The 22913-nt window shown below is 42.3% G+C and overlaps 2 protein-coding genes across 7 annotated transcripts in view; one reads left to right on the top strand and one right to left on the bottom strand.

The window, feature by feature from the left end:
* Window positions 1–22913, top strand: part of AKT3 (AKT serine/threonine kinase 3) — a 284305-nt gene that overhangs the window by 162412 nt on the left and 98980 nt on the right. The gene's annotated exons all lie outside the window — the stretch shown is intronic.
* SDCCAG8 (SHH signaling and ciliogenesis regulator SDCCAG8) overlaps window positions 1–22913 on the bottom strand; it is a 118778-nt gene that overhangs the window by 1185 nt on the left and 94680 nt on the right. For 4 of the 6 annotated variants that reach the window (XM_075496018.1, XM_075496015.1, XM_075496016.1 and 1 more), the window contains 2 exons: window positions 5144–5270; window positions 3728–3810 (listed from right to left, as the gene is read on the bottom strand). In XM_075496018.1, coding sequence (XP_075352133.1) covers window positions 3760–3810; window positions 5144–5270 — 178 coding nt within the window. In that variant the 3' untranslated portion in view covers window positions 3728–3759. Of the gene's footprint in view, window positions 1–3727; window positions 3824–5142; window positions 5271–22913 lie in introns of those variants that run through there. The other 2 variants (XM_075496021.1, XM_075496020.1) reach the window with 2 other exon arrangements.

Raw genomic sequence — 22913 nt, 5'->3', positions numbered from 1 at the left:
AACACTCAGCGCCTGAAGAAGTCTCCTGGCAATTGTTGCTGTTGTGGGTGGCTTACAACATCCCCAGGCAGCCCCTTTCTCTGCCACGCAGCTGCCCTGGGTGGCCCAGTTGATAGCTTGGCACGTTCGCCCACTGCTCCCCCCCGACTACTGAAGTGAACGTGCCCAGCTGTACCCCGAGGTAGTCCTCCTTTTTAGGCACCCCTTTTCAGACAGTAGCATTTTGTACCACTAAACTCCAAAACATTTCTACCCTGGAAATGTCATGCCGTCATATATGCCTCTAACTCAAAAGCTGTCATTTTCATCTTCTTGTCACCTACAGCCACAAAAAGCCTTTCATTAGCCCCGCCTGTACGTGCATAAACCAGTTAGGTACCGGTACTTCCACCCCAAAGCCTTGGGGTGCCCGCATGCCTTTCGTCACCACAGTTGCCCAGTGGTAATGCTTTGCGAGATGCTGAACCTCAGCTTGCTTGAGGCAGTAGGCATTTCTCCACCTGACTACACCCAGGCCTCAACTGCTTTAAAAATAAAGCGCAAATACTGGCACGGTCTCAGTGTACCCACTCTACAACAGCCTGGATGCTAAAGCAGTCATTTGAGACGTGCAGTTCTTTGGCTGACTGGGCACAAATCTGTCGTTCCCAATGCCCAGGTAACTGGGACATGAGCTGGTCACTGGACAGTCGAGGGCAGGGGCCTCCCCAGTCTTAAAACTTCTCCTCCTCCCAACAGTACGTGGATAGTCAGCGAGCAGACCTCTGCAGCACAAGTTGCTCAGGTTCCTCCCAACACTCCCTCCCCTCAGTGGCATCTGTTTTAACCGGGTGGTCGGGTATTCTTAGGTGTACAGGTTGGAGGTTTTTGTAGGAGCAGAACCATGGAGATCTGAATGGTTTAACTGCTGTTAACTGTACTTGTAATGGAGGGGAGAGGAGCCACTAGCTTCTTGTCTGGTTAGAAAGCACTCGGGTGTCTTAGCTGCCTCAATCCTCATTTGCACAGCTGCAAAACCCAAGGTGGAGCTCTCAGGAGGGCCAGGCTTAGCTCCTGAGCTGCTCCCTAGCTTTGCCCACTGGCCAGACACTGCACAGGAGGTACGGGCCTCCTACAGCTGCAGATTCACAGACTCTGAAGAGCTAAAGACAAGGTGATGCAGCACTTGAAGTGTCATGGCAGGGCATTCAGACATCGAGCAGAGGTCTACCTGTACCCACGCCTGTCGTAGTATAGCTCTCATTGTCTCTGACTAAACTCTGTCCAAGGAGTGAAGACGACTTACTTTCCTTTCACCTGCTTAAAAAACCAACCCAAACAAACAAAAAACCCTCAAACCCCCAACAACCCACCCCTGGCTATGGAATGTCACTGGCTGTTACAAACCTGGCAGAGGCACTATTTTTGTGCATTTAGACTACACTAAAAAAAAAAGCTCTCCCCCCAATAACCTAAGCAGTCTTCAGGTCTCCTGAAGCACAGTTGAGGGTCATGTGAGGATCAGCCTGAATCACTTCTGACATCAGAGATGGACGAGCTACTTGTTTTCTGGACATAAAGCTCCCCTTCTGTAACACAGAATAAAAAAAAGGCAAATGGGGCACTTGGGAGCATGTCAAGCACTGCGTTCACTGCTGGGACCTCACTGAAAATTCATGCTGATACAAGAAAACAAAGAAAACCACCGCTCAGGAGCAGCTGTAATTCTGACAGCACCTCCCACTGAGCGACTAGAGGGGCGAGGATGGGAATATAGTCACGGGTGAGTATATTTTAACTTCTGTTTAGAAGAAAGGCGGTCTGTTCACAGACATGCTCACTGTGAAAAAAACATCTGTAATGAGGGAGGAGACCGTTTTAGCGGCTTGGCCACACGGAGAGCACAGGGAGAGCGCGGGTTCCTGCCAGGGAGGGGCTGGCTTGCAGGAGGAGATCTTCAGGGGGGAAGGCAGAGCAGCAGCGCACGACACCAGCCCTAGCTGGAGGTAATGCCCAAGGTCCCAATCCTGTCAGTCTGCGCTCTCGCTGGCTCAGCTGGCCAGCAACCCCTCTGGCAGCCGGGGTCTGCGAGGGGATTAGCAACCGGGACAAATACTTATTGCTGTCAAACTGATGGACACCAAGGCAGATCCTGCAAGTGAGGAGCATCCCAGCTTTCAGAAACATACTCGTACTGGGTGGGCAGCACTGAGGTTTCTGGTAATCTCAGTTTAGACGCTTGTTTGCTATACTATGCACATTTGTGTTCAGTACCTATATAGGAGGGGAGCTGAATCTCTCATCCTCCAACTTGGAGGGAGTTGCAGTGTAAGAGACTTTCAAAGGTGGAAACTCAAAACTTGAATCTTCAGAAAACTTTCAAAACAAGAGGCGTAAATCCCATAATTCAACTTTTGACTACCTTTACGTGGACCTGAATATGTTACACTGTACACCATTATTAAATATTAGTGCCATCTATTAAATATTAGCGTAATGGCCTGATACACAGCCCATGCTGTAACGGCAGGCCACATTATCATACTGGTCCTTTTTAGCTCTATGAAAAGGAAAATTACAGTGTGTGCATCTTCATCATGTTGTAGGCAGGTGGTTATTCTGAAATAATACTGAGCTTCTTTCAGTAATAGGAGATTTAACATTGTTATTTTAAAAGCATGTAATTCACTGCTGAGAATGAGAAAGATGTTTTTGAAAACTGTGGTGCTTGTCTTGGTTACTCTTTCAACAAGGATGCTAAAAGCCTTTTAACTCATGTTGCCTGTAAGGGAGTTCAGCATGTAGCAGGATCAGGTATTTCTTTTATGATGACTTTTTTTTTCATTCACTTTAAACCCCAGAATTTTCCTTACAGTGTCAAATGAGTTTTCCATGAAAAACAGACTCTCAACACTGTAGCTGGATTTAATATAGCTGGATTGAATGTAGCTGGATTTAAAGACATCTTTTTTTTTTCTCTTTCTTCCTTTCTTTTCTTTCTCCCCCCCTCCCCCCTCCACAGCAAACACTAACACTAGAAATAAAAATTACAGTGGAAGTAACCTGAGTTTTGAAAACAAATCCTATGAAGGTTATAGGTTTGTCAGTGGTTTTTTTTTTTCCCTCTAGGTCGGCTAGATTAAAATAAATGATGCAATTTTAAAATCTGGGACTTTTAAATTGAAGCTAAGTAACTCTTACAAGGCAATAGGAACAGCTATAACTATGTAGCAGTACCAAAACTCCAACAGCACTGCTCCAAATACGATTATTTATATAATGTTTCTTTCAACATGACACTGTTATTACAAAACAAATTGTAGCCTTTCTGAAGAAATAAGAGAGGGTTCTGCTTCCTCAGAAGCGACAAAACTAACCAATTCCAAATCAGAAGACAAACACCCAGTGATTATCCAGACCAAAAAGTACCTACGGTAAAATCTGAGTTCTTCTAGAAGTTCCCACCTTTCCCTCCAATTTAAATCTTTAAGAGTTGTTTTTTTTTTTTTTAAATTCTGTCACGTAAACCTGTCTTTGCTGTGGAGTGCTTGTCCTAAATTTTTAAGTGCTTAGAAAAAACAAACACAAAAAGCTCCAACAACTTCAAACCCGAAAATGTTTCAAACACTTCCTTCTCCCTTTTGTCTTGAAGTGTTTGCCAGATTCAACCCACATCTGCAAATAGTTTTAGTCCTCCTTTCTTCTCCCTCCCCTCTCTCTATATATAGGATATAGAAAAAATACCTACTTCTGCTCATTTCTCTTTATCCATCCAGGTTTTTACTTGATTCCATCTGTGTCCTGTTTGAGATCTGCATCCCATTTTTTTTCCTGAAATATGCAACTGCAGTTACTGGTGGCTTATGTTCCAAGATACAATGGCATATTTAGGTTAGTGTATTTTACATCATTTTTAAAAGATTAGGTATGATTGGTTTCTCCCCCCTCCCCCCACCAGAAAAAGAAAGCGATTATAAAGGAGAACTGTTGACCAATACAGTAAAATGTGGAATATGATGTCACTTTCACCTTTGATCAACACTGATTCTGCAACTGATTTTTTTATATCTATTTCTACACTAACTACATACATATTTCAGTAGTTAAAATCTCCCATTTATGGTGAACTGTTCTTTAGTTTTCTTAAAACAATTGTCTGATATTCCAGGCAGCTCTTTTGAGCTGAATTCCAATTCCCAGAGAACCACTGTTGCTTTAAATAGCTGCAAATAGATTTTTAGGACTCATTTTGTAATAATTTTTTTACATCATTCTTCTCTTCTGAGTGTTCTCAAGTTAAAAAGTATCCTCTGGAGCACAATTAACTTGTAATGAACATAAAGAAGGAAGCTTTTGCCAGTCAAGTCTTGATAGCAGTATAATACCTGAATGATTTTTTCCTCTTTTGTATGATTTTTGTACATCTGCCCAACTTCATAAAAGCACGCTCACTTCCAGATAAAATAGATTATCAAAACCAAAATCCCTGTGGACCATGTAAAGTCTGTTCACGTTACCAAGTGCTTCCCTTAAAACAGAAATTTTAATTGTCTTTTCTGAGCAACCACCTTCTTAAACTATCTTATAGAGAGCGCCCTGAAAGGGAGATCTCCTGAGAGACCACTGGAAGCAAGCGTCGGTCCTGCTAGAGATGCAATGCAGTGATTAGTGCTCAGGCAGACTGATACCACGTTCTCCATCTCACACTTGGGTGAGTGGTCATGGAGCAGGAAAGATAAGGGGCAGGGGGAAATCACAAGGTGGTAGGGGGACTTAAGTCTGACAAATGTCAGCAAAAAACTCAAACTATCAACGTCAAGCTACTGTTTAAACGTTAATGCTGTTAAAGAACGGATTTCCCTCTTCTCTGAAAAAGGAACACAGAATCTTCTGATAAGAAAGCTAGGAACTGTCACCAAGAATAACTTCTGTCTTATTGTCACCTCAAAACACTTTCTTCATTTAGTTTAGGTTTAAGTGGGACTCGGGTCCAGCTACCAGTCTCTTTCCAATTGCATGGATTTCTATTTTTTTCATAAGGTAATGCCTTATTTAAAACAACAACAGCAACAACACCCGACAGCTGAAATGAGACCGCTGGCGGATTTCTCTGCTAAAGCTGCAGAATATTCCCCTCAGACTTTCTTTTCTTTTGGCACAGTACCTGTATTCGCAGAAACTGCACCTCTTCTGTAAGCAGCTGCTTCTCTTTGAAGAGCTGATTCTGTTTGTTGAGCAACTCCACTAACTGCTGGGCAGTGGCCTGGCAGTGCTTGTCAAGCTGCTGTAACCTGGAAAAAATGGATAAAAGGGTTGCAGAGCATCTGAAGCTGGAGTTCACGGTAGAAGCTTTGATGTTTGCACTGGCGGTGCAGCTCCCAGATGACAGAGCTCAGTCTGGTGGTCGGGCTGAGACTAAAGTATTACTCCTAGGATGGGCGTTCAGTACATTTTCTCTTCACACTTTAAATGAACACTTTTAAAGGTTTGCACTTCTAATTTAGAAGCCTTATCATGACATGAGAGTGAATTTGCTTTGCCATTAAGTGACATCAGTAAAGACCATAGGACTGCATCCTGGTATCTGTAGCTAAGCAAGCTGCACACTCTGTAGCTGCTTCAGTAGCTGTCTTCCTGAACACACACACTAGCACAGATTATAAATCCAAATATCCCAACCCCCTGACAAACTGGACCTAAAGTGACAAAAACTTTTGTTTTCTGACCACTGCTCTTTGCAACCTGCTCAATGCCCAAAACTCGTTATAGAACGCAACATTTATTTGCAGTAAGCTTAGTGTTAATTGAGCACATCAGCATAGATCTTTAATAGCGTAACAGGGATTGCTGGGGAAGGATGTAAAGAGCCCGTCACTCCAAAGGTCCTCCTCATCAGGGGCTGCAAGACAGAGGGAACAAGCTGGTGGGTATCAGCAGGAACACACAGTGGCTTTTTGCTTACACTTGAAAAACAAGTGCCCGAGTTGGGACAACACTGCTGTAGACAGGGCAACCGCACCTTTACTTCTTTAATCACAAAACCTGGTATGGCTTGTTATGTCCCCAATGACTGTTTATTACTCCTGACATGAAAAATTTAAAAAGTCGGCCTTGGACCTGTAGCAAGGGGCGTAAAGACAAATAAGCTGGAAATTGTGTTTTTACATTAAATGCATTTCACTCTCTAAATGGAAATGTCTTTAATTAGAAGTCCTTTCAGATATCTTAGAAGCTTCTTGTCTTTAAATAACAGTACTCTAAAGAAAAACCTACACGTCTAAACACTGTGCACTTAGCATGAACTGACTCTGTTTTTGTCAAGGTTAGGTCTGGATCTAAACTTTGCACTTGCTTTTGTAAACTATTTCTTGCTCAACTTATTGAAATACAGCTTCAGCTGAACAAGGTTTTTAGATTGTCTCTCTCATACAGGCTGTGTTTTTAATGGAATTAGTTCTATGCTTACAATAAGGCATGTGATTTTCTGAATCTTTCTACTTTCAGCTCCATGTGGTAGTTTTGACTTGTACAGCTGTCATAGCTAAGCTAATCACTCTGAATATTCACATTCTTAATCAGGATTGTTCAAATAACTGCATTAGTAAACACCCCCAAATTTCTTGATAAAAAGCTAGAAAAACTTAGCTGAAACAAAATTGCCAAAATCTATGTCAAACCAGTATTTACTGATCTGTATCTACCAGCCAACTTCTTTGAAATCAAACTGCAACAATCATGTAGCAAGCACTGTGAACGCTCATATTGCATAGTGTCCTGTTACTCTGCTAACGTTTCCTTGCAAAAGGGACTTGAGGAGCTGCAGGACCATCTCCTGGGGATCAGAACAAAACTAAATGCAGCTTGCTGCAAACAGCGACAGCTGGTTGTCAACGTCCAATGAAGCAAACAAAACCACCACTTTGATAGCACAGGGTATTCTACTAAATACACACTTAGATGCTCTGTGTCTAATTGCACACTCCCTATACCTTCCAAACTGTACCATGTTGGTACAGGAGCTGTTTATGCTTCGTTTCTTTACTAAAGATGATGTCAGGGGTGTTGATCGCCAAAAAACAGAACTCCCCCACATAAACAAAACCCCACCCTTGTACTGTTCTTTGTTTTTAAAGAAAGTAGCTTTTCCACGAGCATCTTGCTCCCAGGGAGGGCAAGAACAACAGTATTGTTTGCTGGAGGCAACATCATAGTTTCAGACTAGAGAGCTGAGTTGTGCTCACTACTTTGCCATTGATTTCCTTTAATTGAGGAGGATACGTGACCTTAGTGCACTTCTTGATTCGTAATAAAGACATCTTCCAGTCCTTTATTTCTAGAGTACTTATTACTTTGTAGCAGTACTGGTAGGGAGATGTAACTGGAAGGTGCTGTCTTCAGACAGCCAAGGGAAGAACTCCAGTGCTGCCCTACCTATTTAAAGCCTTGAGGCTATGAAATCCTCCTCACACATGAGAGCCCGACTCAACAAATACCAACTACAGTCTGGATTCAGGCCCTTAGAATTTAAGTTTCTGCTGACTTTTACGTTCAGTTAATAATTTACCCATTCTGCTAGCGTTGCAGTCCGTTTTAAGAACGATCATATGGTCTTTGAGAGACCCTCTTGCACGAAATTATTACTACTGGCAGCTAAAGAGACGGGTAAGTACACAAACCCCTCCACCCCCATCTCTGCAGCAACACGATGAGCATTGCCCATCGCGGTGGTAGGGCCCATTCTGGCTGCGAGAGCAAAGGCCGCTGAAGCAGCCCGAGGAGAGGCCCTTCCCCGGCGTGCCTCTCCTCTCGCGGGGAGAGGGCTCCAGCTGAAGAGCCACCGCGTCAGTGCGAGGAACTTCCTCCAGTTCTGGCACCCAGAGAGAAGTCATTTCCAGCTTATGTGAATTTTACATCGAAACAACACTTTCTACTAGATACTCACAGGCAGCCCATGCAAATTTCAAAAACGTGACTGGATACAAGCCTTAGTGCACTCTATTGGAAAGCTCTCTATCTTTCAGATCATGCAAAGGGTGATTCAGATAAACTACTGTAAATAGAAAAGTCTTCAAGGCCATAAGGCAATACTACTCATTTGTGGTTTTCTGTTTTGTAACTTAACTTCACCACCCACCGTGTTACATTTAGACTGTCCCCTTGAGCAGAGGGAGGAAGATAACACGGGCGCTGAGCTGGGCTTGACTAGCAGGCCACAACTTTACTTGTTATCTATCTCCAGTGCTTGAGTACAGGGTTAATAAAGTTCCTTTCTACAATTCTGGGTCACGATGGATAAAGAGGGAGTAGTTCTAGTCAGTGCAGATCTTGGTCCGTGAATTCCCAAATTCTGTCTGCCAGTCTGCTCTCCCAAAACTGCTGCCAAGCTGGCCCTTGGTCCGCACGCTGGGACTACCAGCCTGCTCCGGTGCATTTAGCTCCCGAGGACAGGCTCTGGGCCCTCTCACCGTATCTGCTATTACGTGTGACATGTGCAGCACAGCCACACATTCCCATATGCATTGTATCTGGCCTGCCTGCTGATCTCGTAAATGATTCAAGATGAGAAATGAACAGCTCCACCCACATTCACTGTACTTCCCATATGTTACAACTGCACATCGATGCCTGCCATCGTTTTTACAACTGGGTGACAGAACCTTCTGCACATTTTGCTAATACGAGTGAGGTTGCACGGTCGCCACGTTCACGTTGGCAACACCACCTACCAGGCGAACGTGTACTGCATCCTGAGCATCTGAGTGACCACTGTATGCTCGCCCTCCATTCCAAATGAGGTCATTTTTCCACCCAAGTGGCAAGAGCTGTCCAGTGGGCATGTCGGGCGGCTGCTCCTCCTTGGCCTGGGAGTGCCGAAGGGCAGGAACTGACTCCACGCTCTGTCGTGTTACTTCAAGGCACAAGGTGAAGACACGTAGCTCTTGAACCACGCTACATTTGGACTACTTACAGGACAACCTGGCGCTAAGGAGTAAGCTCCCATTTAGTAGTAATAATAATACCCTTCAAATAATTTTCCATTAACCACTCTAAACCAAAATTCCTATTTCTGTATGGAGGCAGGAAAGAGGCAGCTTCATGAGACAAGTGGTTCCATAGAAGGAGAACAAAACCGAGGCATCACAAGCTGTAACGAATGCTTCAAGGTAAACGTTTTGCTCTGAATCTCAGTACTTGGAGCTCGTATGCAGCTTTATGTTAGAACGGCTCCAAGCTACCTTGCTACTTTGTGCAGCTACACCCTGCAGAAGACTACATCTCTCACTCCGTACAGCAGTAAAACTTGGATCTGAGACTAGGCTATACCCTAGCCAGTCCAGAAATGAAATGGAAAGGGATAGATAGCTTTTGTTACATTTCGACAGCTATGGGTAGACAACCGCTGCAAGACCCTGCAGAAACCAGGTGAAACATCACACATAAAGCAGAGCTTTGGCACCAAGGTGAATTCTGCCCAGCAGAATAAACTTCCATCACATCTAACACCACAAAGCGGGACTAGCACCCATCGTGTTACATTTAGATTGTCCCCTTGTCTGTGGCCTACGGACAAAACCAAAAGCTTCCTTCTTTTCTATAAAGACACGTTGCTAAACCAGGGGCACCCCCAAGGCTCTGGCTGCAAGCTCCCTGCCCTGGGGGACTCACAGGTCCATTAATCCGCAGGCAATCCGCAGCGAAGGGAAAAGCTGACACAACCTGTCAGCCCTCCTCTGGGTTTTAAAGCTGATTTGAAAGAAATTACCATGCAAGGACCTGTGGGCGGTGTCCATTCACCCGGCAGTGGGGATCAGTCCTTGACATAGCAGAGGCATTCAAAGGTTATTTACTCTTTCAGTACAGGCAGGTTACCGATGTACTGAGTACGTTTTCACTCTGCTCCACGGAGCTGAATTTGCTGAAATGGCGTGACTGGATTGCAGCAACCTGCAGCAGCTAAATCACCAAATCCAATAACCGTGCTGCATTTACTGGCACACATCTTAATTAGGTTTTAATACAAGTAATCTGATAACTACTCCTGGCCAGCGGGCGCGGAGCTGTCAGAGCCGAGAGGGCTGTTATTGAGCGGCTCGTCCGGCGCGCTGCTGCGGCCGCCTCCCCGCTGACCCCGCCGAAGCCCCCATCTGCCGGTTGCCGCGGTAACGGAGGGCAGCCCATCGCGCCCAGCAGGGCCAGCGGCCGCCGGGCCGGGTGCCGCTGCCGCCAGGGCCCCGCAGCGAGGCCCAGGGTGCAGCCGCCCACGGGGGCCGCCAGCACCGGGGCCGCGGCTCCGTGGGCGAGGGGGTGCCGGGCACGGCTCCTGCTGCCCCCCAAAACTACCAAACCCCAAAGTCACGAGAATACGTTACGGTGCAGCAAACCGCCTTTACAAACCGTGTCCCTTGTCAGGGTAAGAGCGCCAAGCTGCCGTGTCCAATGTCACCCTCGCACCGCTCGTTTGCCTGCAGGTGGACACAGCGATCGGAGGCTGCGTCGGGTTACGGGGGGAAAACTGGGGCGATGTCGCAGCCCCCCGCGATGCTGCGGAGATGCAACTGCAGGGGACTCTGCCCCAGCGGGAAGGCAGTGCCAGATGGGGTCATCGGCTGTTGGCGAATCTCAAATGTTTTTAACGCGCTATGAATTTTAAAAGCAAATGCAGGTTTAAAAACAAGCTTGTTGCAAAAAGAGGGAGCAAGCCAATCAGAAGAGAAAGCAAAACCCAGCAAACTTTCCATCAGCAAACTTCTACCCCCTATTACCATTTTTTTCAGGACATTCTACAAATTTGCTATCATATACTAAAGCGATAGGAAGTGTTTAAGTTGTGGTACTTAACGGATAGTTGTACTACAACCCATTAAAGGATGTTAAATTCGTACATTCAAATAGTCAAGCGTTAGGAAATGCCAGAGCGAAGGCTGGCTGTGCAACTCCTTCCCACCCCGGCTCCCACCTCCGCTGCTGTTCCCCTGGCAGGCCTTGCTGATCTCTTCCCGAGGAATTACCCACCACAACCCTGCTGAACAGTTTCAGCCTAAACCACAATTTTTGACAAGCCTAATGAAATCACAAAGAACTTCAGCGGTGTCTTATAACAAGAAGCATCACACAGCCTTAAATACAAACTCCGGTGATCACGGCTAGTTCCTGACACAGATAGAGCAGGCACTGCCTAAGGTAACCTCCTGCTATATATAAATCAATGATCAGGCTTGCTTTGCCTGTGGGAGGGTCTTGGAAAGCCAGACTTGCTGCCATGCAAAGAGTTAAGGTGTATGGCTGGTGCTCATGGTGAGCTTGCTTCTGCAGCCACAGCTGCCCCAGCTGCTGGGGCTCCCCACCCCTCTTGCAGAGACGGCAGTACAGGTCCCCTCTGCTTTCCACCTCAACTCTACTACTTTTCCGTCTTCCCTTTTCATAGCAGAAGTGATGTTGCCTTTTTCATTAAGGCAGCAAAAGTTATATTCACCACCTCTTCATATCTTGAGTCAGCTCTGTGGACAACAAGGGCATTTAAACCAGTAGTAAAATTAGTTCTCGTATGAGCAACCTGCATCTTCATTATGGTTTGCAGTACTGACAAATTCACACAGTAAATTTTGAGGTAACTAAATTAGAGTCTATAATTTAGAAATGCAGACAAACAGCAAATTATCCCCCAAAGTTTTACTAGTGTCCTAAATTGCTATTTACTTAAGATCTTGAGCCATAAATCAGGACCTTGAGACAACCTTGAGTGATGAGCATCTCAGAGAAGTTCCCATATGCTCCCAAAATTTAAAAGGGAACATCTATACTACCCATCTTTTAACTGATCTCCATTCTCCCTTCTTGCTTCAAAAGCAAAACACTATGATCCACCTTTCTCATGTTAATGAAAGAAACAAAGCATAAGAGAAAAAACCCCACATAAACTAAAAAAAAAAAAAAAAAAGCCGTAACATATGAGTAGGAACTACGGACAGTGCATGAGCCTCCTCACTTCTGGCACACTGGAAGTCCTGACTTCTAACAGGACACAGGGAGACAGTTTAGGGCACATCAAAACAAGTCTCTGTGGCATTTCCCAGCCTCTGAAATCCCTATCAAAATTCTATTGCCACATAAAGGGCCCAGACTGTCATTTGTTCAGGCAGAGAAGGAATGCAATCTATACCACTTCTAGCTTAGTAAGGTAAGCACTTGCCTGCACTACAGGCAGCACAAACTCATCCAACTTATGTTAACAGATGGTAACTAGAGGTTAATATCCCTTGCACAGTTTGGAATCAGACACCTAAGAAGAAAATGTCCACATTTCACCGTGAAACCCCTGACCCAGGAGGTTCTTTATCACTTAATCTTTTTTTTTTTTTCTTTCAATGTGTATTGGATAACCTCTAAATTCCTTTTTACTAAAGGCACTCTTAATTTTTCCACATACTTTTAAAGAAGTGCCTATATTACATCTTCTCCAAGAAGATAACAATCTTCACATGCCATGATAATTACAAATAGGGTTTAATTACAAGTTTACTTAGGAACAGTAGCTTCCCCTTTGTTTCAGATGTCATCACTGACTATTAGAATATATCTTCACTTCCACAGCTGGCCCAACAGGTTAAACAAATAGATCATGTAGGAAACCTGAGCCTGGATCTATTCCTGCGCTTCTAATAGCTCGTGTCTAATGTGCTGAAGAGAGAACATTATCAGCCTGCTCTTTAGTCGGGGGGTGTAGCAGCTGGGCTTAGCCGCGATGATGGCCACTTTTAGCCCTCCTGGGTTTGGACAGGAAGGAAACAATGCAAGAGAATGGATGGCAGGCCGGAAAAGACATAGGTGAAAGCTTCACTAATGTCTATTTGTGTTTGAAGCCCTAGGCTGAGGAGAGGTGTTTCCTACTTTAAAGGAATTCAAAATAATACCGTCTATGGTAAGAATATGAACTCTGGATCGGGTTTGCTCTAGAGAAAAATAGTTCTGATGACTATTTTCTGCCTATTGCTGAAAAATGTTTAATAACACAATTCTCCAAACCATTTAGGCTGACTATTAATTTAGAGTACTGAAAAATACCTTAGGGTAAAAAAGGAGGCAGGGCTTGCAGCAGATATATAACCAATATAATCCTGTAACTTTATAGTCAGACTCTAAATTTTTTTTTTTTTTTTAATATGTTCACCATCCTCCAATTTTGTTATGTGCCGGACAGAACAGATTTTGCCCAATTTCTCAATCAGGAAACAGAGTCTTGATAATGTTAAGAGACGCATATCCTATCAAGGTTTCAAAAGTGGCCCCCTCATGTTTCTAAGGATCATTCCACAAGGTACATACATGCATTACTGAAATATTTTTTCCTGAACTTTTTTTACTAGTTACAACAATTTCTGTTGTTGGTTTACTTTTTATAAATATATGCTCCATTCTCCCCACCGCTTACTCTGATTCCTATTATTTCTCTTCTTACCAGGCAAACTTGAACCTTTACAGACTGCTAGTTGGTGTCCACATAAAACAATCACTATATTTGAGTTGGAAACACTGAGAATTTTTTAATGCAATCTGCCCAATCTGAACTCTTTCTTTCAGAAACACTTTGCCTTAAAAAGAAATTCCCAGCATGAACCTCATCAGAAGCGACATGTAACAGACAGTACATGTGGTGTTTGGGCAGGCAGCAGAGAATTGAAAAAGAAGGTTTAACTTTTTCTATCCCATGGCATGTGCAGAATGTACATGTGGCCCAAGCTGACATCAGGCATTTGAAGCAAAAAAACTGCTAAAAGCATCAGCTTCTCTTAATTTACTTTGTCAGACATTGTCTTAATTAAAAAAATACTACCGCTAGAAAGGGTAGTGCAGCTGAGCTACAACTGCTTCAGTTGTTTCTGACAGCCGCAATTGCGGACTAACAGAACAGCTTTGGGTTCAGTCCTGCTGTCCTCACCGAGCCCAGACTCTAGCTGCTACCAGCAAGCACTGCAGGCTCTGTATTCTGTTTATGTTTATAGCTATTAGTACCTGTGTTTGAAAGGTAAAATGTTTCTCACTAGTGACCCTGCAAACGGGAGCTCAATAGTGCCAGGTACACTCCTTCGGATTTGGTTATCTGCAAGGGAGTCTTCCCAGTTTAATAACTATATATCATAGACCTTCAAAAATGTTCTTCAGCATAAGAACCAAGGCTGCTATACTGTATAGTTTGACCTCTATAAAAATAAGCTCTAAAAATATCAAACACAAAGTGTTAAATATATCTGTAGACATCACTCATTAGTTCCTTTGCTTAAACCCCATCACCCTTATTTTCCACACCAGAGGTACAAATATGCCCCTCTTTCCAGTACATTTCAAACAAGTGATTTTGCCTATAAGCGCTGGCAGGTGATACACATTTGCTTGTTTTCAGGGTTCACACAGGGTTATTGTGGTTTTCATAAATTATAGTGAAAGTAATGATAGATGTAAGATTTGTATGGAGTGTAGTTTTATGCTTGTGACATACAAGAGGAGGAATATGACTCTAAATTGGTGACAGAGATAGTTTTTCTGTGCAGCATATTCAGGTAGATGTTTTCCATACAAAGCCCCGTAGCTCTCTCCACACAGACCAGATTGCTTCCATTTGTGAACTTACCAAGTCTGGCCTACTCCCCTTCAAATATAGCTCTACCACACATCTATTTTCCAAACTTACTCTGCCTAGGAGACAAAAATGAGAATAGGGAGCGCATATTGAGTGAGGATCTAGAGAAATGGCTGGGAAGCAGGTCAAGGTGGGCAGAGGAGCCTAGGATGTGCATGAGATGTAGGGAAGAGCTGTGCTCAGATACATGTGGATGTACCCAAGGGACCTGAGGAGGCTTCAGCCTCCGTTTCTCCATTAACGCTGGTTGGCCAAGCAAGCGTGCTCCCTCCTCACAGGGAGCTGCTGCTGTCATGCAACACAGCACTTTGGACCAGGGCTGTATCTGCTTGAGACCAGCCCCAATCTCCCCAGGTACACCATAAACCAGTTCTGCGGAGACTGAAGGGAGAGTCACAGCATCAAGGAAACACCAGCTGGGGGGAATGTAACATGGAAGACCAAACGCAGGGGAGGTGGAGAGGGTTACAAAGAAAGATTTTTGCATTGAGAAGGGCTGAGAGGAACGGAGTTTCATCCTGAGAAACCAGAGGTTTTCCAGAAAATGAAAAAAGCGGGACGATCTGAGCAGTATTGTCAGCCCACCTTCATGGAGCTCAGCTCTTGTGAATACAGAGGCCACCTGGTGTTTTGTTTTGGACTATATTAAAAACACAGTGAATTTGCATGTGAAGCTAGTGAAAACTGCAATTGCCTAGAAGCACTGAAGGAAAGCAGGGAAGCATTTCACAGAAAATACATCTTAAAAAAGTACTAGTACATTATAGACCGTATTACACACTCTGTAAGAGAGTGACTATTTCATAATGTATATATATTAGTCCAATTGTGCTCTGAATTTACTGCATCAAGCCTAAAGGCTGAACTCAATCATTGCTATGAAATAGAGGAATTTTATTCCTGCTTTAGAGGCAAATACCATTACAGTTATCTTCAGAATAACCATTAACCCCTCCACAATAAGAATACAACTGCAACCAGGCAGTTTGGAGATGAGTATCAACACACCCAGATCACAGCCAGTGGGAAGGGTCAATTATGCCTTTCTGGTGGCAGCAGCTTAGCTTGTGGATGAGAATAGCTGCTCTAGTGACTCTGGAATAGCAGGACAGGGGTGTCGGAAGTACCACGCAAAACGAGCACAAAGGTGGCTCCAGCCCGGCTCTCCCGTGCCATGGCTCGGCACACCAGTCAGCAGTCATCACTGGACCCAGCACAGGCATCCCACCATGGTAAGACTATCGGCACCTTCCAGCAGAAGAATTCATTCTGTCCACAACTGTGCATGTGCGTGCACAGACTCTTCTGTTTCCACTGTATTTTAATTATCGTCAAAAATTCTAGCAAAACTATCAGTCTTTTCTTTGCTACAAGTTGAAATAAATGTTATTCATTTTCTTGACACATCTTCAATGTAACTATAAGAAAAGAAGAGTACTCTCCTCCTCAGGTTACATCAAAAGGCCTTGCTTAGTTTGTTAGGTAAATTAGGCTTTTCTCATATTACCTCCCCATGCTCTAGCTTTCAGTGGTAAGCAACGGTAACAGTTTTATGGAACAAATGTTTAAACAAGAAAGCTCAGAAGTCATGATATGCTTTTGGGAGCTGAACATTCTCACTCATATAAGTAGTTAGACAACTAAAATTAAGCGCCTGGAATCACTAGTAATAAATTAAGAAAACAAAGCTGTGTCTCTTTGTTTAAAAATACAACCATTGTTTTCGTTCTTCTAAGTAGGGATAACAGAAGACAAACACATACGCAAAATGAGAAGTAAGAGATCCACCTACTATCAATCAATTACTTGTCTCTCTAGACTTGGTAACCTCTGATACTGCTGCTGCAGCACAAATATACCATTACTCAAAATTCACTTTTGGAAAAACTACACAAGGAAATGCACATTTCTGAATGAAACGTACACTTTTGGTAACGTGCACCACAATGTTGGTGAACTCACACACTAACACGGTGCAGAAAACAGCCGGGGTTTCTGAAAGACTGTGAAAGCTCAGCAAATGCCCCGAGAGAGCCCGAGGTCCCCACTGGGGCTCACTGGTCCGACTCCACTCCTCAACAGCCACCGCAAGAGCCTTCCAGAGAGATGCTGGTGGTCTTGGCACTGCTCCTGGTGGACAACTGTCCACCTCACACCTGGCCCAGCCTCGGCTGAGACGAGGTAATGAACAGGCTGACAAAACGAACCCGAGTCTCCCTCCCGAGGGAGAATACTTTTGATCAGTGTTGAGCAACATATGCAGGCTTGAGCAGGGGGGCATGCAGGCAGCTCAGGAAAAAGCGCGCGCTGCTGTAACTAAACTGCAGATTAAGCTGAGGACTGCTGTTTCCTAAGCTCCAGATAAGGAGCCTTCTGGAGATTAAGAAAAAAATTAAAAAGAGCAGTAATTGTACTTTTACTTTTAGATTATTGTGAATTTAGGCTATATTAGAGCAGAATTTATCTCAGTTTAAGATAGTATATCTTCCAGCAAAGATCCCCAGTAAGGAAGATGCTTCTGTAGTTAATGGTTTGTTTCTAATGTCTCTGAAACCATAACATTACCTGCTCAGCAAGTATTTACCTACGAATGAATATCTGGGTGTTCCTCATGTTATCTCCTTACATAAAAATTGTGATATGGGATCATAATGTACTTAAAGTCTCTTCAAATAAAATAATCCTAGTTTTATTGAACTCCTTTACTGCAACATTAGATTTTTTATTTCCTTAGAAACAAACAGTATCAGGGAGATAAAACTGCATTTACAGGTGTACCAAGAGGCCTGATTTCATTGAGCTTTACAGAGGAGTTTAGAGTTCTATTGTGTGACAGTAGAGAAATGACTAAAACCTATTTCTGTTACAGATCTGGACACAAAAGCTTTCATCCTGATCCAGAGTAACTCCCGTAAGCTGTACTATGAACTACAGAGACTCCTGTAAAGCACACAAAACCCCACCAAGAACCCAATCCTGTGTTTCTAAAAACAAAAGGAATTTTGCCTTTAATAGGAGCAGGCCCCTTGTTTGCATAAAGAGCAACTTGTCAAACAGAATACGAATGCCAAGCTGGTACGTTACAGCCACAAGCACAATAGCCCCAGTCTTGTTTTTAACTAAGCAAATCCCAGAGAGAGCAGTTTTCCCCCAAAATCTGGGCACTGGCTACAAATTCAATGAATTGGTGTCTCAAAGTGTTCACGAAGGATACAGGAAATTTGCAGAAGGGCACGAGCTTCTCATTTCAAAGACAGGGAAACTGTATGTTTTTGTTACAAAAAAAGAGGGTGTGAAAAAATCCTAAACACACAATAGCTCTCTTTCAAGTATAAAGTTCAGAATTAGATCTCCCAAGTTTCCCGTACATTAAAAGAAGAACACAGAATAATGATCTAAAAATCCTTCACAAAAAGCCAACAAGCAAGGATGAAGCAGTACCCGCCTGGGGGCCAATTGCCTCTCCAGCAGCGGTAAGGCTGTTACTAGGCTTGCAGTACCATTTGTTCCATTACACAATCTCCTGAAGCCTTTTACAGAGAGCTAAAACAACTGCCTGTACCAACACGACACATGGCTTTCCATCCCGACTCTTTGCTAATCCAGACGCTCCAACCATCTTTCTTTAAGATGCCATATGGTTGGCAGAAGCCTGTAGATCTAGCAGCACATCTGCTTGTATGTTACTTCTCCCCTCCAACTCCCCCCTCCACACCACAAAAGAGAGAACAAATAATTATTTAACATGTAACCAGTTAAACTGCATTTAAAGAGGATGGGGATTATTTAGCTCTAGATATTTTAAAAATATAGATTGTCACAGGAGATCGTTTGTCTCTCAGTGATTTGAGAAATACAGAGAAACAAAACAAAGAAATGAAAGGCACATGGGCAAAACGATCGCTGCATTTGAATTATTTAAATGACTGCCATTTCAGACCTTATGCCCGAAGATTTATTTCCCACATTAGTGTGTCACTGAAGAAGGGACTGAATTTTCTCTCTGCTTTTGTCAGAGGTGAATCAGACAAGCAGACTAGGAAACTATAATACACCAAACCACGCTTTGTTAAGCAAGCAGAGTGAGTCTGTATGCTAATGACTCTGCAGGAATACACTGACACACTGATTTTTTTGGTGTGATGAGCAAAGATTATTGACACTGTTGAAATCCTGGTTGCACTGGCGTGCAGGCATCCAGGTTGTCTCTTTAGAATCCAGACGCTAGTAAGACAGGCTGCAAAAATAATTTTGTCTGTGATGAGTTATCATTTGACCATTTATGACATAATTGACTAGAACAGAAAAGAAAATATACACTTTGGAGCCTGAAATTAAAAAAAAGGACCTAGAACATAGAAATTATAAATAAATGCTCCTATAAAACTCTCATCGACCACTCTGTGATGAATAACCATCTCAGTTAACGAAGGACAGGCAGAGATGGAAATGCATAAGGACAGACGGCACAGTTTTGCAATTCTGTCTGCTGAGGATTTGCAGCACCTTTTGTTCAGAAACACTGTTTCCTTGTTCAACTTTTCATGCATCAGTAAAATAAGACATCAAAGAGATAAAAGGTAACAGCTCTACCTCAAATGCTGCTCACATGTATTGGTCGTGTGATTATCTGTGCAGAGAGAAGCAGTATGTAGCATAAGGACCATGAAGCACATGTGTATGTTCTAGCATTTTTCAAGAAGAATAGAAACTAGACATGTATTTGCTCCGAACAGTCTCCCCACATCAACTCTCCATTGCAGTGAGCACAGAACGTTCCTCTGCCTTTACAAAAACAGCTTTCCTTACAATATGGGAATGCTTGTGTTCGACTAGATAATGTACAAATTGTTTTCTCCCTCAGCTATTTAGGAGTTAGAGTTCCTAAACAAATGATGGGGAGACCATGTCTTACCCTCACAGAAAGAGCAGACCAATGTTGAGACTGGTTCAAACCAGCACTTTTGAGGACACAATACTCCATTTCTAAGCTGTTTATTTATGGCTAGTACTTTCCTTTTCCCCCCTCTCTGTCTCAAGGCTATTTTAAATTTCATCGAAATTGCTTTGGATAGTTTTACATAAAAACAAAATTAAAAAGTCACTTTCTCCTCCCATAATTCTCCTCCCATAATTCCATTTTTTCCCTCTTTTCCTTAAGAAAAAAATGACAGAAGTTCAAAACACACTTGAATTTCAAAATGTAAAATGTGGCAATGTATTCAATGATGTAGCAATTTAGCTCAGTTTAAATTTGATAGGGCTTGATTTACCAGCTATAATAAATAAAGAACTGTATAGAGGGTGTTTACAGTAACAAGAAGTGTTTATAAATAACTACAGATTAAGATTTCTGTTAGTTCTATGCATACTCTTCAAAAGTCACAAATTATGAAATTATGTAAATAAATACCAAAAAAATCAACAAAAAACCTCCCCAGTCTCTTGGATGAATCTCTTTCAGACCTTGTGTGTTTTGCACACATTTCTGATCATTAATCAATTTCCATTTTAGATGTTAATGCCCAGGCTTGGGCCACCTGCCCCAGTATTCTTAGAGCACTCTGGGAGATAAAAATTGGAAAAAAATTTTTTCCCATCATCTGATTATACATGTTAGCTTCCTTTATCTTCCTAGACAGAGGGGTCTTTGCATTTTCCTGAAAGATTCTCAATAAACTCAATAGCACTTAATGGGTCTAAAAATGCCTATTTTATCTATTGGGTTGCTTTGGATAGCAAAGCGATAATCAACCCAGCAGGATGTCTTCCGAACTGATCAGGTCAAAACCAATTGTCTATGACCACATTTGGTATGTCTCCGAACATCAGCTATGACTGAAGTTCCAGAAGACGTTCTTGGAGAGCTGTCACACAGGCTTTCTCGCTCCATCCCAGTCCCTCACCAGCAAGTTCCAGTACCACCCTCTCTTCAATAAAAGCCTGTACAAACATCAGAAACAGAATTTCAGAAACAGAGGGGCTGGCCAACGGAGGTCCTTTGCATACGTGAAACATGCATTGGATTAAGCATTTCAGAATTTAAACTTACTGCTCAGATAAAAAGTATGGTCCTAGATTTAGGCATGAGAGAGAAAATGAACTTTGTATATGTGCTATATCTACTTGTCCAAAAACAGGTAAATGAAAAGAAACCATGTGTGAAGTCTTGGCCAAGACCCACTGCAAACTGACTACTGTAGAAATAGTGTAAATGCTGCATGCTTTCTTATTGCTTGCAGGTTAAGAAAAAGTAATATACTTTATTCTCTTGACAAGCAATGGAAAATTATGAAGGTGCAGTGTACGTCAAGAGATTCTCCCTTGACTGCAGAGTGTAATTGCACTGCTTCTTACACATGCTCACCCTTAATGATTTCTGATCGAATGTGCCAACGAGTTCACCAGATTGCAGTTTGGACCACTTAAGAAAAAGATCGGGTCTGATGAAGAATCCACTATCATATCTTGGTCATAGCTTCAAATGCAAACCAAGTGTTTTTTGGGTTTGTTTGTTCGGGGGTTTTTTTGAGGGGGTGGGGGGTAAGGGTGGGTTTTTAAAAAGTTTTTAAAGAAAAGACAGTTCTTATTATATGGAATAATCAAGATTATAAAAATAGGTTTAAAGCTTGTGGTATTCATATTCTAGGTATACCTGAAATGTCTGATATCAATAAATTATAACTGCAAATCATCTACCCAGTTTTATTGGGCATTTCATTTGTAACTTGTAGAAACAACAGAATTTACAGTAATTTGTAGAAATAATAGAATGTTTTTCCTCTTTTGAGACAAAGAGAAATGGGGAATTGAAAGCAAAACCCCTTCAATTTTAAAAGGACTACATGGTGAAGTGAGGATATTAGCAAGAGAATTAATTTCTTCCTTCATAACCACATGAATGCCCTTAGACATCCATTATCAAAACAGAAAGCATAGAACTGCTACATTGACAAATGATTATACTTCATACTGGCATTTTTAATTTTGCAACTCCTGTTCTGGTATCATTTCTAGTTCTGGATGGTGACTTTATGTACGTAATTTTAAGGCTACGATAAGAAAATATACCTTACAGAGAACTTAAGTAATCAATAAAGGATCTGAAAGATTTCAATTAACGTTTCTACAAGTTTCACGGTATTCAAACTATTCTAATGTAATCAGTTTTTATTATTCTAACTCTTAGGTATCACCTGATTATATTTTAATAATCAGGGTGATTCTTCTGAATTGCCTAGGAGCTTACTTTGCTTATGTGCATTAAACAATCCCAAGTAGTAAGCTTTTTTTTTTTAAGAAGACAAACAGCCCAACAAGTTTGGCTTTTGCTCTTATATTCTAAAGCTTGTCATTAAATTGAAAAGAACGCTTACAAATCAAATATGAGAAAACAGAAATTGCAAAAACGTCCAAGATGTTCTGCAGTACTGAAGTTCCAAATTTCTACAAGTGTCAGCTCTGGAACCATTATTTGGGCTTTTAAACTTTGCCTTCCTTGTCCGACACACACAGATCATGGAAGCATTCAGCCTCCATGTTGCAGTTTGTAACATACACAGTGCACATGAACAATACACTCCCTGATGAATTATTACTTATTCAATAATGACATATATTTTACATATACATATTTTACCATATACAAGTACTGTGTCCTATTACTGCAAGTTGCACTTGCATTTATTTCTACAGCTTTGTAGCATTTTGACTTCTGAAATTTTACTTGCAATCTGATGTCTCCTCCATCACAGCACTGCTATAATCAAAATTAATAGGCCAAGATAGTCTTCTAAAATTAAACTCTCATCTGAAAGGTACATTTGAACATTTGGGGATCTCTCTTCAGATGCTGACAGGGAGACATGTGAGCGGATGTAGAGAGAATCTGGATATATGGTTCACATATGGGCCTAACAAGAGCAATCTCTTCATATAAAGACACTATTTCTCATGCTAAGTCTACCTTGTTTTCTAATGTCAGCTGAAAGGAATGTTGGAATCTGGGACAGTTTTCCGCATCAGAGTCTGTTACTTAACTGCCTGATGTCAGAATTATTGTCTCTTTTCATAGCACCTCTGTAGTTTGGGTTTTTTGTTTTGTTGTTGTTTTGTTTTTTTTGGGGGGTAGGTTGTTTGTTTAAGACTACCAATGTTACACCCTCTTAGGAAATCTTATTCTTCTTGCTTATTCTTCCACCCAAAGCACCCTGAAATTATTAATGTACCCCAACTGATAAAGGATTTTTTTTTTTTTTGCAGTGTTGCATTAGAACTGAGAGATTACCACTGATTCAAC

Source organism: Mycteria americana, chromosome 3 (assembly GCF_035582795.1).
Source record: "Mycteria americana isolate JAX WOST 10 ecotype Jacksonville Zoo and Gardens chromosome 3, USCA_MyAme_1.0, whole genome shotgun sequence".
Lineage (NCBI taxonomy): Eukaryota > Metazoa > Chordata > Aves > Ciconiiformes > Ciconiidae > Mycteria > Mycteria americana.
Note: the sequence above shows the minus strand (reverse complement) of the source record. Positions and strands in the feature narration are given on the sequence as shown.